The following is a 16,601-nucleotide window of genomic DNA, read 5'->3' as shown; positions in this document are numbered from 1 at the left end:
TCTCCGCCCATCCGCGTAGTTAGAAAAATTTGGATGTGCACATTAGAGCTGCAACGATTAATCGATCAGTTGTCAACTATTAAATTAATCGCCAACTATTTTGATAATCATTTAATCGGATTGAGTAATTTTTTAAGAACAAAAAAAGTCAGAATTCTCTGATTCCAGCTTCTCAAATGTGAACATTTTCTGGTTTCTTTACTCCTCTATGACAGTAAACTGAATTTTTTTGAGTGTGGACATTTGAGGACATCATCTTGGGCTTTAAGAAAAACTCATCGTCATTTTCTGACATTTTATAAACCAAACTACTAATTGATTAATCAAGAAAATAATCAACAGATTAATTGACAATGAAATCTAACCGTCAGTTGCAGCCCCTTGTGCACACACAGGCGAAAACCGCACGGAGTCGCACGGATCCCCCGTGAAGGGCCATGTCTGATGGCGTGACGTCACTTTGGCCGTGTGGACATTGCAGCAAACATAAATCACACTTAAGGCAGCATCAGGCTTGACTTAAACATTGCTTTTTTTAACTTTGTAAAACAAAATGGAACAAATAAATACATGGATATAAATGTATTGAATTGTTATTTATTTATACATGTAGAATTGAATTGAATAGATCGGCCCTATAGAGTGCTCCAGGGATGACGTATTTTTTTAGGCCAACCCGGAAGTTAGCATCGCCCTGGCTCCCTCGACAACAAGCCAATGGGATTTTTCCATTGGGTTTTGGATTATTGCAGAAAATAAGCTCTGTGGCAAACAAACATGTATGATACTTTCGTTGTTTTGCTCACGAATGAACACCACTTTCATGATTTTTCCAGCGTAAGAGCAATCGCCCCAAATGAAAAGCTAACGTTAGGCTATAAACAAACTACACCACAGTTGCATGACTTCATGCCACCACCACTAAGCTAAAGGTGGACTAGTGTTCAGCGTGATGACGTTTAGTAGTCTCATTTAGCCACTTGTTAGCAACCGCCTTTTTTAAGACATGTAAAGGCTTCACAATTCATGAGTGGGATATTTATTGTATTTTATATCGTAGAACAAAATGTTAAAATGTTTTAAGCTTGTGTTAACCACAGACCTTATTTCAGGCATCTAACTAAAAACCCATTGACTTCCAGACGAGGGAACCGGATGTGCTAAACTGCTAACTAATTTCCGGGTTTTAGGACTCATTCCTGCAGCACTCTATTGTCACCGATAAACGATCCGACCCACTTAACGGCACAAAATGATTAGTGTGATTTAAAGTTCCAAAGTCTTGGAAACAGCTGAGTTTGGTCCCAACAAAACAGTGAATGCCAACGACTTCATTCGTCCTGGGAAGCTGATGAAACACAGTACAATGTGTTCCTGAGGTGAGTTAAAGGTCGGTTGTTGCAGCAGATGGAGCTCCTGTTGCGGAGGCCCGTTTGTCCAACACTGACTCGATGTGGCTGAGCAGGGAGGAGAAAAACTGGGGAACTCCCTCATAGCCTGATAGAGAGAAGTGTGTATTAGAACATCAGTGTGTCTTTACGTGCATGTGTCTGTCCGAGCAGCTGTAGTACCTGGGAAGATGTTGATGTCGATGACGGTGAGGGTGTGCGTGTGCATGTTGATGATGACATCCACGCCAAACAGGGCCATGCCGAGCTGAACTCGGAGCTCTCTGACCAGGGCGGCCACGGCCTTGGAGCTGGGAGGAGGCAGGCACGGCATTTGCTCGTCCAGCTTAGAGGTCAGGAGGAAAAGGGTCATTATGAGGTTGGATTTCAGCCCAGTCAGGTGCCAAATGGGCGGGGGTCTACCTGTAAATCTAGTCGACTATGTGAAACTATTTACAAGCCGTACTTTTGCAGATATATTAGCCTGTATTAGGATATCAAATGGAGAGAATGGGGGGAGAATTTGACATACACTTTGTTAAAACAGTATTATTACTTACTGCTGTGAGATCAGAGTTTGACTCCGGCTTGGACACATGATGGCTGTTGAAGAAGATGGTCTTCCTGTCTGGAAGCACAGAACAGAACAACAAGGTAGCATAACAGGACAAAGCAAGACACGGCAGGACAGGACATGACAGGACAAGACAAGGCGGGAAAGGAAAGGTAAGAACAGAAAAGGACAACAGACTAGAGGGCAGGAAAGGAAATGAAAAGACAGTAAAGGACAAGGAAGGGAAGCAAAGGGATGGAAAGGAAAGGAAAAGATAGAAAAGTTATTGTTTGCTGTTATGTCGGTTTCAGGTCAATGAGGTTGCGGGAAAAGGAAATGGAAGGAAAAGAAAGTAAAGGATAACGAAGAGAAGCAAAGGGATGAAAAGGGATGGAGAGGAAAGGACGACAGGAAAAGGAAGGAAAGGAAAGGAGAAGATAGAAAGGAAAGTATCTTATATATTTGTGGGTGTGGTGCAGACTGACCACAGGGTCCGGAGGGGAAGTTCTTGAGTGACGGCCTCTCTACGCAGAAGTGTCGGTCTCCAACCACGAACACCTTGTGAAGAACCGCTCCGTGGCTGACGAAGCTCTGGAGCACACAGGGAGGATGGATATCAGCCAGACTCCCCGCACTGAAGATCAGAGACATCTGCAACACACACAAACACACACACACAGACATTAAATGAACAAAATGAGAGCAAATAAACAAACGTAAATACACAAACAGTACAATGTTCACACTCACCTCGTGGGAAAGTGAGCCATGCGCCACTCTGGTTTTACAAACTGGGGTCAACAGAGAAAAAGAGGAAGTGATTGTGTGTCAAAGTTCATGAGGAAGCAAAATGGAAAGAAGTTTAATTGAATTCAGCAATGTGAGAAGCTTTTTAGGGTGTTAACACACCACTGACCACAAACCTACTCCCAAATAATCTGACTGAAGTGATTTAGCTTACAGACACAAAGAAGCTAAGAGGTGCTTCATTTACAGTTAATTTAAACGTTATTATAAAGGTACAGTGTGTAGGATTTGGCGACATCTAGTGGTTGTGGTTGCAGATTGCAACCAACTGAGTACCCCTCTGCTCACTCTTCCCTTTCCAAAACTGTGTTAACGTGAGTTGCCGAGCGCCGACCGACCACGACCGTGGTACCGCCAGCCGCTGTCTGACTTAGGTTGCTCCTAAAGTAGTGTTATTATGGTAAGGATGGGTTTTGCACTCTGCGGCTCACGTTACCGCAGTTTAACAAGGGTGTCGGAGATTTTTATTCTGGTGGTATGTGTCTAAAGAGGCGTATTTGGGCGCGAGGGATTGCATCACTAGGCACCTGATTGATGAAAATATAGTAATGAATATTATATTCCATTTCTGCTAATAGATCCCCCGAAATGTTACACACTGTTCCTTTAACTTATGAAATGTGAATAAGTAAAGAAGTGAAAGGCAGATAGAGTGAACTGACTGAGAGGAAAGCTGAGGCACTGGCTCATCAAAGCCTGTTGAATGGATGGCAGGTCACTGACACTGTGGATCTCTAAGAACGGAGGACTGCAGACGCGCCAGTCTGTTGGACAGAATAATATAACAGGAAGGACAGGAGATGATGTTAATATCAACAAGCAGCAGTAAACTACAATATACATCATGAAGCTGCAGTTCACCTCGGAGTGAATTGTGCAGTTCGCTCATGATCCGATAAGAGGCGAAGCGGTCTAGTAGCTGGGTCATGGCGGGCAGAGGGTCCAGAAGAACTGTACTGGGATGAGCTGACACGTAGCTCTGTGATATAAAAGACAGACGTCCATCATGAGTGACTGAATAATTGCTCATTAACGACACACAGTTGCATGAACAATCAGCATTCCTCTCAAACAGGCCTCAGTGGGACCGATAGAAAACAAAAAAACACACCCCCTTACCTGGAAGTTGGCGAGGAGCTGCTGCGATTGGCTATCGTGCTCAGCCTCCACGATGACATCAGACAGCTTGTGGACGATGACGTCGAAGGGTCCCTGGGGCACCAGTGGCTGAGTGAGGTCAATCTGACAGAGGGAAAACACTTTTACACCCCACGTAATGGATCTGTCTCACTACAGTATGGGACATACAGTACTGTTTTTCATAGCCCTCTCCCGGTTTCCTCCCGGGGTCACACTTCTCCCGTTTTTCTTCAGATTTTCACACCTTTTTTTGTTATCTCAACCTGTTTCAGGCACTGTACAGCATGTATAAATTTCCACCCGGACGACAATACAGCTACACTAAATGCTGATTCCGGTGGAAGAGAGCTGCTCGCAACAGTTTTCTTTCCTGAGATTTAAAAGTACAATTAAAAGTAGGCCTATTTAACATAAAAATGCTGTTGCAGTGTACTTAATATTTTATTTTCATTCTATAAAACTCACCAGAATGCAGGAAAACAAAGTCTCTGAAACCCAAAGTTTTGGTTTAGAAATCCTCCTTATTTCTAAGGTCTCAAGGTTGGCAAGTATGGTATGGGAAACTATGTAAATGATTATATTTGGTATTTTCTGCATTGGTGTGAGAGGGAAAGGTGATGCACTCATTTCTAGTAGTAAACTGAAGACTAGTCGACCACATAACAAATGTTCCTCTGGCTTTTGTTATTACAGACCAGTCACAGCAGGAAAAGCAGGTGTAACTACTACCACTGATGAAAGCCTTGCTCTACAGAAAGGCCCTGCCACTGGCATAACAACAGCATAAGTAATCGTATTAGTGACACGTGTGTAATGAGTCACGGACTCTTCTGGGAGCGAGGGCTACTCTCTGTAATGACATCCAAAACATGACATGAAGCATAAAGTAAAGGTAAATATTCATTTAAATACCCTGTTAATGCTATCTTTTTGACAGAAAATACTTGAATAGCGTGTTTCTCATTTCAGTTCAGGTCACGTCATGTAAACACTTAAAAAATGTGTCACCTAAAGAAAGTTTGAAAGCCACTGCCCTTAAGTATGCTGCTTATAATGCTGTAGTTTTAGACCTCTTTGTGTAGCAGCAGGTTTCTGTGAACTGTGAACTCAGATTGAATGCAGTATAGAGGCTGATTGAGGCTACCTATCTCTGTAATTATCTCAATTGTTACCAGCTGCATGTGGCTGGTATTGTTTTCACCTTGTGAGTCTGTGTGTGAGTCAACGTGACTAAATGTGGTCCTGGAGACAACTACTGTATCAGGAACTACTACAGAGGCGGCTTTGAGTACCTTGCCAGGTATTTATTTGTCTATCTGTAGACAGATTTGGTCACCGCAACAGAGTGGTGCAGGAATGAATCGTACAACCCAGAAAGGATTCCCTCGTCCGGAAGTCAATGGTTTTTTTTTAATGGGTTTTTAGTTTGATGCCTGAAATAAGGTCTGTGGTTAACACAAGCTGAAGAGATTTTAACGTTTTGTTCATCGACATAAAATGCATCAATAAAAATCCCACTTGTGAATTTTGAAGCCTTTATGTGTCTTAAAAAAGGCGGTTGCTAACAAGTAGCTAAATGAGACTACTAAACGTCATTACGCTGACTCGTCCGCCTTTACAGCCTCGTTGTATATGTGTATTTTGTCGAGGGAACCCAGGGTAATACTAACTTCCTGGTTGGCCTACAAAAATATGTCATCCCCGGAGCACTCTATAGCGTCACAACCGTGCAAAATCTATCCATCCATCCATTTTCTTCCGCTTATTTAGGGCCGGGTCGCGGGGGCAGCCGGCTTAGCAGGGAGATATCCAGACTTCCCTCTCCTCAGCAATGTTTTCCAGCTCTTACTGGGGGACCCCGATGCGTGCAAGATGCAATTGCGAAATTTAAAAAATAAAGGCTGAGTTCGAAGAAGGGGGAGGTCCGAGAAAGGGGGTAGGAAGTGGCCATTGGTCCCCCCACTTTACGCCCCTGGCCCGATTTGGCGTCGCGGCTGGTGAGTCTCTAGTTTTACTTGTCATTTTTTGCTGATATTTGTGCCTGCTTCTTATGACATACACAGTCATAGATATAAAAGTACAAAAGTTACATAGTTCACTAAGGTTTTTTAGTATTAGTTGACCCATTAGTAAAAAAATAAATCTCTTATCTACTCGGCACAACACAAAGCGCCTGGGTCAGTCCTTCTTGCTGGTAGCCGTCAGGCTCCACAACCAAGGCTGACCCCCACATGAAAACTGCACTATATGGACTATCGGGACTATCTGAACTATCTGGACTACCTGCAACCACCTCTCCTAACCACTGGTGCACTTTAAACTTACTAGACTGCACATATTACATCTATTTATTGTACACTACATTTTTTTATTGACGCACGGTACACGCTATGTCCATTCACTATGTATATTCTGTATTTCTATTTATTGTTTTATAATCTTTTTGTACACCTGTACTTCTGTATCTGCGCTTGCTGCTTTGACACCTGAATTTCCCCCCGGGGATTAATAAAGGTTTATCTTATCTTATCTTTATCTTGTCTTACTCTGTGGAAAGTGATGCCAGCCTCCCTGGTCTCTTTGGTCCTGGTGCTTGAACAGCTGACAACCAGTTGCTGCCCATACAGTAGGTGGCAATTGTAAACAATACCCAGGTTATCCCATTAGTTATGACGCAATGTCGCATCTACTGTTTTATATCTGTGCATACAGTGTGGGGGAAATGTGAGCAGCTACAACCAGGCAGCCTTTGTTCACAGTTTTGCTACAAACAGATTATAGGAGGGGGCTGCAGGTGGCTGTGACATAAAGTTGTGGACATCTGTGCATGACACGTGTGTGTGTGTGTGTGTGTGTGTGTGTGTGTGTGTGTGTGTGAGGGTACACAGTGTTCCCAAACTATTGTCACTACTGCCATACTTAAACTACTTAACATCTAGAATAAATGCTACGTGTGTGTGTGTGTGTGTGTGTGTGTGTGTGTGTGTGTGTGTGTGTGTGTGTGTGTGTGTGTGAGGGTACACAGTGTTCCCAAACTATTGTCACTACTGCCATACTTAAACTACTTAACATCTAGAATAAATGCTACGTATGTGTGTGTGTGGGGGGTGTTAAGGCATCTATACAAAGAATCATGCAACAGACATCCACCCACAAATATATACACAAATATACACAAACAGGGTTAACAGTTTCAGATCATCCTCCTCACTTTCCACCACACACTTGGCCTTTCTCCATCCCGTCATTAGAAATCTTTAACATCATATTGATTTCATTTATAGGGCCTATGTAAAGAAAAACACTTACCTCCACCACTTCCACTCCACGGCCCCTGCAGAAAAATACAGAAATGTTTATATTTTAATGGAGATGATAATAACACAGGAATCATCTGATGTCAAACAGGGTGGGCAATGAATGAGGCTACTCATGTAGCAATGAAGCATCATATGGACAGATTAGTGCTGCAACTAATTATTTTCATTGTCGATTAATCTGAGGATTATTTTCAATATTCATTCATTTTCATTATTAACAAAAAATGAACCATTTAAATAGAAGTAAGTATAAAAATAGGAGCAGTATATGCAGTATTGACAATTACTTACTGTTATAGAGGAGTAAAGAAACCAGAAAATATTCACATTTAAGAAGCTGCAATCAGAGCATTTATATACTGTATATAATACTCAAACTGATTAATCGATTATCAAAAAAAAATGAAAAAAAATCTGTCTGGAGCTGAAAACATTTGAGCATTGTGATGAACGTAACACAGTTTATAGTCTAAGTATATAGTATATAAGACTAATGCAGTGAGGGCCAAAGTGCAAATGTACTACAGAGTATTAGGGCCACATGAGGGAAAAAACATCTGAGATTTACAGAATAAAGTCATAATATCAGGATAAAAAAAGTCTTAATGTTATGAGTATAAAATCCTAATATTACGAGTATAAAGTCATAACTTTACGATCAAAAAATTCGTAATATTACGAGAATAAAGTCATAACTTTACGGGGAAAAAAGTCGTAATATTACGAGAATAAAATCCTAATATTACGAGAATAAAATCCTAATATTACGAGAATAAAGTCATAACTTTACGGGGAAAAAAGTCGTAATATTACGAGAATAAAATCCTAATATTACGAGAATAAAATCCTAATATTACGAGAATAAAATCCTAATATTACGAGAATAAAGTCATAACTTTACGAGAAAAAAAGTCGTAATATTGTGAGAAAAAAAGTCATAACTTTATGGGAAAAAAAGTCGTAATATTACGAGAATAAAATCCTAATATTACGAGAATAAAGTCATAACTTTACGAGAAAAAAGTCGTAATATTACGAGAATAAAATCCTAATATGACGAGAATAAAGTCATAACTTTACGAGAAAAAAGTCAATAACAATAATAAATAATATTATGACTTTATTCTCATAATATTATTATTTTATTCTCGAAATCTCAGATTAATTTTTTTCCTCAATGTGGCCCTAATACTCTGTCGTACCATAGACCTACAACAATGATACATACAAATTAAAATGTAAACAAAAAAACTGTTATTCATTTCCACTAATTTTTTTTTTAGAAATCCCCAGGGAGCCACTGGAGAAGAGCTAAAGAGCTGCAGGTTGTAGGTTGCAGACAGACCCCTGCTGCACTATGAGCACCTTCAGGTTGCCCCATTCACTTCTATACCACACAGACAAGCAGCTCTCTAAAAGTGTGTCATAAAAGTCGGCTTCAACTTACGCACAGAAGTCTGCAAAAGCGTCCAGGTTCATCCTCCTGCGTTTCTTATCGCTGAGACAGAAGCCCACCCTGCGACCAGACATCATTACAGGGAGCTGAGACACACAGAGAGAGACAGAGACACACAGGATGTCTGAGGAGTCTCTGCTCTCCATTCAACCCTCCCACTGAGAATAAGTCTGCTGACACACAAGACTCTTCTCCAGATTCATGCTACTACTTCCACAGGTGACAGAGAGAGAGTAAGAGAGAGAGAGCAGGTCTAACTGGTAAAGTCACTCCATTTCCTTATTGCTGCCATCCAATAATACTGAGGAGCTGCTCCATCACCACTCCCCCTCACCTCCTCTTCCACCTCACTGAGCTGTAAGTGAAAGAGAAAGTAAAAAGTCGCTTCTCTATTCAGCTTATCTTGCAGCAGCAGCTCATGCATGCTGTTTCTTTATGAACTGAGCGCCTAAAAGACAACACTAGGACGATATAAAGATACATTAATAACTTGTTGAAGGTCATCTGAGGTCATAAAGAGGAAGAAGAGGAAGAGGAAACATGTCTCGGGGTACTAATGCAGGTTTCGATCGACACATCACCATCTTCTCACCGGAGGGCCGCCTCTACCAAGTCGGTAAGAGAAAGAGAGAGACACGTTTCCTCTGGTGCTTTTAGTACTGGAGCATGAATATACTTAATGCTGCACAAGAGAAGTCTGCTACCATTATCAGCTGACTGTTACTGTTATTAATACAATCAACACAAGAATGCTATCATGTAGCTAAAGTGGTTAACTTCCTTACTTGTTGAGTGCAGTTAGTATCAAAGTCTGCACACAAGTTAACATCAAGTTAAACCTGAAGTTATTAAACTCTGGTTATGATTTCACAGGTTAATATAGTTATGTTAATTATGAATATACTTAATGCTGCACAAGACAAGTCTACTAACTTTACCAACTAACAGTTACTAAACATAAAATGCTATCATGTAGCTAAAGTGGTTAGATTACTGGTGGAGTGCAGTTAGCACAGACTGCACCCAAGTTTTCTCTTTTTTAATATGCAAGTTAGGTTAAACATGAAGTTATTTTTTTCAATACACTCATTTTAAAGTAAAATTCAATTCTGGATAATATTTTTTTTTTTTCTTAATTTATTTAAAGGGACTGTTTGTAACTTTTTACAGGTATAAATCTACCGGGTCGGTGTCCAATGCGCACTCGCGTGTTGCTACGCTGTTCAGACCGCTCCTCTGCCTGCTTGCCTTCACTCACACAACGCGCGCGTTCTCGCTCCACCTCACGTTCACGCGCGCAAACTACACACTGCAGAAGAGTTAGTTTAGCTCTGAGAATATCTAGTGGACGTTTGTGCAAAAAATGCTGCAGCTCCTCCAGAACAACATAGGTTTTTCCGTGTCTTGTGAAGTGACGGGGCTCCGCCATGAGTAACGTTGTCGTCTCCGACCGGGTGCCGGTGCCGGTGTCGATGTCTATTTAGAGCGAGCAAGCGCGAGCCCGACGCTGACTTTCGTTGACTTAACGGCCACAGGTGTTGCTGTTAACACGCATTTCTGAAAGTTACAAATAGTCCCTTTAAACTTAAGTTAAGTTATTTCCGTTGTTTTAAAGTAAAATTCAACTCTGGATATGATTTCACATGTTAAAGTAGTTATGTTCATTATTTGTGTAGCCTACTTTGTTCCTCAAATGTAGCTTATCTTCATAATACTGATGTGTTTTTGGTGAAGGAGCAAAAGTTCTCCACTCCACTAATAAACAGGATGTCAAATCCTGTACTGCTGCATTAAAAAGCTTCTATTCTATTTTATTTTTTTATTTTGTCCTGTCTGTGTGTCTCATGTGCCGTCATGCAGAGTATGCCTTCAAAGCCATCTCCCAGAGTGGGTTGACATCCGTGGGGATCCGGGGGAAAGACAGCGTTGTGGTGGTCGCACAAAAGAAAATACCTGTAAGATATTACACACACACACACACACACACACACACACTTCGAAGATGATGATCTGAGTTCAAGCGAAACAGTGAAGCCTCACAGGAGTCTGACTCCAGCTTTTTGCTGACTTGATGAACAAGACACTGTCATGAAAAAGCCAGCTCTCACATTACCAAGCGAGAGACTACTTTTATTTTGGCAGGAAAAAATCATAGTTGTATATTGTCCATTCCCTGTAAATATCAATGTCTAATCCTCATAATCATATTTTCTCATGCACAATGATACAATGAGGTGTGTCGGCAAAAATGTAATTTTGTAAGTTGGATGTGACACTCCTTTCCTTTTCCTTTCCCTGACCGCAGGACAAGCTGCTGGACTCTTCCACTGTGACCAACATGTTCAAACTAACCCCTCGCATCGGCTGCGTGATGACTGGGCACGGCGGTACGTATCATTGTTCAAGTAACTGTGATACTTTGATATAATGACCATGAACAAATGTGACCAGGATTAAGACAACTTTTGTTTTATTTCACATCAGAAAGCCTGGCTTTTTCAATTTCTTTAAATAAGGATGATAAACAGCTGGTAAACAATAGTGTAATATACTGTTTATGGGACATTAGAATCATCTGTTATTAGTCTTGGTGACATTCCCCTCTTGTGTCTTGTGCAGGGGACAGTCGCTCCCAGGTTCACCGGGCACGAGTGGAAGCAGGAGAATGGAAATACAAGTTCGGTTATGACATCATGGCGGACGTGTTGTGTCGCAGGTTGGCTGATATCTCCCAGGTCTACACACAAAACGCCGAAATGAGGCCTCTTGGCTGCTGTGAGTCGGGGTCTGGATTTCTGCCTCTTGGTGTTCATTTCTGTGTTCATACTGCTCTTCATCAACAACTTACTCTTTGTTGTTCAGTCTTTCTTTTTTTTTCTTTTTTATGAGCAATACAATTGCTCACACATTCACAGATGGGGAGTACCCAGCGCTACTGGACCAGTTTTCTACTGCATATTTCCATCCTTATTTTGCCTCTAGGGATTTTCCCAATGACTAATATCCTTGACATTTGAACGGAAGTTTAAACTTGGACTAGTTGACTAGTCTAAAAGTGAGAAAACAGTCAAAATAGATCACAATTTAATCTATAAGTTGAAATCGTTAATCACATTTTTCAATAACCAAATCATATTTTAAATGCTGCTGAAATCAATATGTCCTCAGTGTCCGCTCCGTTTGCTCAGTTAGGAAGGTCAAAAACCTGTTTACTCCACCACAAGCACCTGCGGTCTAGCACGACAGACATTCGAAGCTTCATTTAAAAACCAATCAATCAAAGCTTTGCATGTAAAAAATGACATTTGATACAGCCCCACTGCTGGCAAATCCAGTTGACCTGGAGATAACTAGACTCCTGGTCCTGGCTGAGAGGTGGAGCAGGTGGCTGATGAGTTCAGATCAGAGCGGAGAGCCGATGTGGCGATGGCTCTCCACAGCCACAGCTGAGACATGTCAATATGTAATTTAAGTGTGTACATTAATAAAATAATACTAAGTTTAACCCACTAGTTTTTCTGGTGCCGACTAGCGAGGGTAGCAACATTTAATCTAATCCCCCTAAAGTGTAAGAGCGTGCAAGGGATTGTTGATAAATGGCTGAATATACAGTAAATTCTCCTAACATGAGGGACATCTTCCTTCTTTCATCCTCCTCTTCTGCTCTCTGCAGGTATGATCATGGTGGCTATGGACCCCCAGAAGGGTCCCGTCCTGTTTAAAAATGACCCCGCAGGCTACTACTGTGGCTTCAGAGCCACCGCCGTCGGGGCCAAACAAATAGAGGCCAACAGCTACCTGGAGAAGAAGCTGAAGAAGAAGCCGGACCTGACCCACGACAGGACAGTACAGGTAGAGCGAAAATAACATCGAGAGAGGCTTCTATGTGTTTGAGCTAATCAGCACACTCACCTAACTATCTCTCTTTCCAGTTGGCGATAACATGCCTGTCCTCTGTCCTGTCCATGGACTTCAAGGCCAGTGAGCTGGAGATCGGCGTGGTCACCAAGGAAAAACCTAAGTTCAGGTAACTTCACTCCGACCTACTGTACATTTATTTGAGATTAGGCTATTTTTATGCCTCCATTCCGGTAACAGCCGTGGCCGGAGGCATTATGTTTTCGGGTTCTTGTGAACGTGATATCTCAGGAACGTCTAGAGGTAATTTCTTCAAATTTGGCACAAACTTGGACTCAAGGATGAATTAGTTTTGGTGGTCAAAGATCAAAGTCAAAAAGTCACCGTGACCTCACAAAACATGTTTTGGGCCAAAACTCAAGATTTAATTAGCTAATTATGACAATGTCACACAAATGTCTAACAGGATAAAATGATGAAGTGATGACATTTTCGACAGATATGGATGTAAACTGCAACTTGAGTGGTTGGCGGAGGAATACAACCACAAGTCAACAATTCTAGTTTGTTATTTTCTCAAGTAGTCAGGAGTTGTATGATGAATTTACACTAATAATGATGGATGTGATGACTAAAACAAACAGTAGCTGTCAGTGCTGTGCATTGTTTTTTAGTGTAGTTAAAACACTGAGACAATTTATTTGTTATTGTTTTGATTTTATTACTTTGAAGTAGGGTTTTTGGAGTTATTATCTGCCTTACATCTCTCAGTGACTATGTTCACATGCACACTAATATTACACTATTATTCTGAATTTGATACGGGTCATGTTAGCAGCATATTCTGGTTGGATATTCTGAATTAGGCCTTATTCCGAATTGAGCATTTTCCGATTAAGACATTAGGGATATGCATATGTTATTCTGGTTTTAGGAGCATTCTTTGGACATTTATACAGCGCATTCAGAATATGCATCTCAGTTGGGATTTTTATGGCAGTTTGCACACGGCCTCTTGTCTGTTTAAGAAAAGCTCACATTTCTGGTCAGAAGGAGAAACACACCTACTTTAAAACATTGTGAAAGACGTGGATATCAACAGGTTTTTGGATATGCACAAATATTGTAACGCCGACCTTTTCAAGAAGGTGGTTGAAGGAATGAAAGAGGGAGGCTGTGTTCGGAAGGTCGAACAAGTCCGCCACGAGTTACGTTAATCCGAGTATGCACGGCTGCATGTAAATGGGAATATTAGTGGAATATTCATTCCATTAGCCATGTAAACAGCTTAGTAGGAATATATTGTGCATGTAAACGTAGTCATTGTTCAGTCCTTACTCTTTGTTTTATTCTACTTTCCTCTGGTTATTTTTTCCAATTTTCATTTGTCTTCCCTCCTCGCCTCCTGTAGGATGCTGTTGGAGGAAGAGGTAGAAGCCCACCTGGTTGCCATCTCAGAACGGGAGTAAAGGTGCCTTCACACTAACTTCAGACCGCGACTCATCATAGTATTTCACTTCTAGTGTGCTTGATTTATCCCAATTTAGCAACACTATTAGAAGCAATATTTGACAGTCTGAAGACAAAAGTACACACCTGCGTGTTGAGGAAGATTAATCATGCACACAACTCTGTTAATTAAGATTGATATAGGTTTCATTTCTAGACATTTCTAGTGGGCTTTTAAAAATGCAATATACATACAAATAACGCAATGTTTAAATTCTTAAAATCTTTGGTGTACAACACAAGCAACACATTCCACCTCCATGCTCATATCTCCATGTTTGAAATACAAAAGTTTCTGGATTCTAGTTGTTTTGTATAACTTGTATAACTTTAGCTGGTTTTGTTTGGATGTATACAGAATATTTGCCATACAGCTTATTTAATACTGTATGTTTATAACACCAGCCTTGTTGTCATCTCAACACTTTAAAAATTGCAATAAAAACAACTAAAAGACTCACTGTCAACCCATTTAAAACAACCTTTGATTTTTTGCTTTTTAATTGAATCAAAATGAAAACTAGAAACACTGGTCTGTTTTGGGATAGCTGGTCTACCGCTGCCTCCATCGGTTAGGTTTTGTTTGTGCTATTGTGTGACTTTGGTGAATCCGAAGGGCTGGTAAAGCGGTGGAAATATTCAAAATGTAGCGTACACTTAAACTGATATTGATTTTTTAGGTGGCTAAAATACGTTTTGCTACCGGCTCCGTCCACAGCAGTACATTGATTTGCTTCCGTGCGGTAACTCAGTAACTGTCTGTTTCCCCAAAGGGGGCGTGTCGACCGCCATCTACTGTAGGTAATACACTGACTATGGATAAGTACCTCATACAACCCCACTTCAAAACACCCAAACTATCCCTTTAAATTAAATATTTAAGAAAGTGTAGATGGTTCAGGTTTATATCTCAAATTTTGCCAAATATCCTGATCAAACAACGTTCTCCTTGTTGAACAGCAGATGGCATCAGTGAGGTAATAACGTTACCTGAGGTTGACTGGTAGAAGGTCAGTTCACTGATCTAGGGGGCAAAGACTGAATCCACAACTTACTCCAACAAACAATAATGTGGATTGGAAATGAGTCGACGATGGCTCAGGAGTGCAGTCACTGATATTCACACAGGGATATATAACAAATACTCTCGTAGGAAGTGAAATGAGCATCACAAATATCAATGTGTTCAGTTATTTTAGCAGCAAAGACAGTAATAGTACAATATAATAATTAGCGTTGCTGTTTTTTATGATTTATATCATACTGAGATGCATATGGCATGTTCACCGTGCATCCATTCTGTCTGTACTGCAGATTATCCTGAGCTACTTCATATGACCACTAGATGGCAATGTTGTTTCTGCCTCTGAGTAGTAGAGGAGAGTATTTCAGAGCAGAATTCAGTGTTTCTATGTGTACTTTTCTATTTGGGGAAACCTATTTTGACTCTTGTAAACAATTATACTTCCGAGTCTATTCGGAGATTGCGCGTGTGTGTGTGTGTGTGTGTCAGACAGCCAATCCCTGCCATGACATCTTGTTATGTGTGCCTCTGTGTGTGTCCGTCACTGAGTTTCCACCGCAGTGACCCACCAATCTGTGCATACGGATCAATGTCCTGTTCAATTACCGAATGTCGCTTGCAATCTGAATGTAGAAGCATTTCTGCTCACACACATATTCGAACGTAAACACGAACACGTACAATGACAGAGAATAGCTTTTACTTTATTAAAATGGAAGGAAAATGCTGTGGATTTACAGAATTTGATTACTTTTACAACAAAAATTTAATTTATTACACAGATACAATATTATTACAATATTCTCGATTTAACACCAACAAAAACTTTTTTCTATTCTTACTTACCTGCAGGATATTAGGTGAGGCATTATGTGAATAAGAGTTATTATACAGCCTTTCTGTGTGTTTGTGATAGTGGAGGTAAATCTGAAAAAAACAAGGAGTTACCCAGAATTCAGTGTGTTAGTTTTACAATTATTGTACACTTGCAGTATCTATGTGAGATACACAAATTACAGATGCATGTTGTTATTCTGCAGGCGTCGGGTCCAAATTCCAGATAGATCACAAACATTGTAAAAGAAAAAAAGACAAATATTGGAGGTTCATTAACAAAAACACTGTCACAATGATTCACTTCTTGGACAGATAGGAGAGATAGTTATAAATAGTGGTTGCTCAGTTTGTTGGCAGACAGAATTAGGATTTAGGCTGAGAGGCTAGTATCAGTGAGAGCATCAAAAAGCCCCACTAGTCTCCTTAAAGCTACTAGTGCGAGACAGTCCTAAGTTACATTGATATGCCTCTTAGCTTAATTCTTCTCTGTGGCCACTTTACCTTACAGGCCCGAGCATTTCATGGGTCAAGTGTTGCGCTGTAGCCTAAAGCTAATAAGAGACATATTAGTTAGATACGTATACTTTGCACATATTGTATATTTGTTTTCAGGTTTATCCACAGAAACAACGGGATACTGGGGGTCCATCTGCCCACTCAGCCATTTTAAAAAGCAGTGACGTAGGTTACCACAGTAAGCTCATAAATC

The 16,601-nt window shown here is 40.7% G+C and overlaps 2 protein-coding genes across 2 annotated transcripts; one reads left to right on the top strand and one right to left on the bottom strand.

Annotated features, from left to right (window-relative positions):
• Positions 1-577: 577 nt before the first annotated feature.
• Positions 578-8,946, bottom strand: LOC141771252 (inositol-tetrakisphosphate 1-kinase-like). The gene is made up of 10 exons (XM_074641306.1): positions 8,656-8,946; positions 7,198-7,222; positions 3,868-3,990; positions 3,610-3,727; positions 3,411-3,512; positions 2,692-2,732; positions 2,427-2,592; positions 1,949-2,016; positions 1,572-1,734; positions 578-1,497 (listed from the first exon to the last, which is right to left on the bottom strand). Exons 1-10 carry the CDS (start codon positions 8,808-8,810, stop codon positions 1,385-1,387), a joined length of 1,074 nt encoding a protein of 357 aa, XP_074497407.1. The 5' UTR covers positions 8,811-8,946; the 3' UTR covers positions 578-1,384.
• Positions 8,947-9,021: 75 nt separating this feature from the next.
• LOC141771255 (proteasome subunit alpha type-6-like) lies at positions 9,022-14,492 on the top strand. The gene is made up of 7 exons (XM_074641311.1): positions 9,022-9,280; positions 10,525-10,619; positions 10,970-11,051; positions 11,284-11,439; positions 12,338-12,516; positions 12,597-12,691; positions 13,934-14,492. The coding sequence occupies exons 1-7, from the start codon at positions 9,205-9,207 to the stop codon at positions 13,989-13,991; spliced, it is 741 nt and encodes a 246-aa protein (XP_074497412.1). The 5' UTR covers positions 9,022-9,204; the 3' UTR covers positions 13,992-14,492.
• Positions 14,493-16,601: the final 2,109 nt, after the last annotated feature.

The sequence above is a fragment of the Sebastes fasciatus genome, chromosome 7 (genome assembly GCF_043250625.1).
Source record: "Sebastes fasciatus isolate fSebFas1 chromosome 7, fSebFas1.pri, whole genome shotgun sequence".
In the NCBI taxonomy this organism is placed as follows: Eukaryota; Metazoa; Chordata; class Actinopteri; order Perciformes; family Sebastidae; genus Sebastes; species Sebastes fasciatus.
This window is presented reverse-complemented; position numbering and strand designations above follow the sequence as displayed.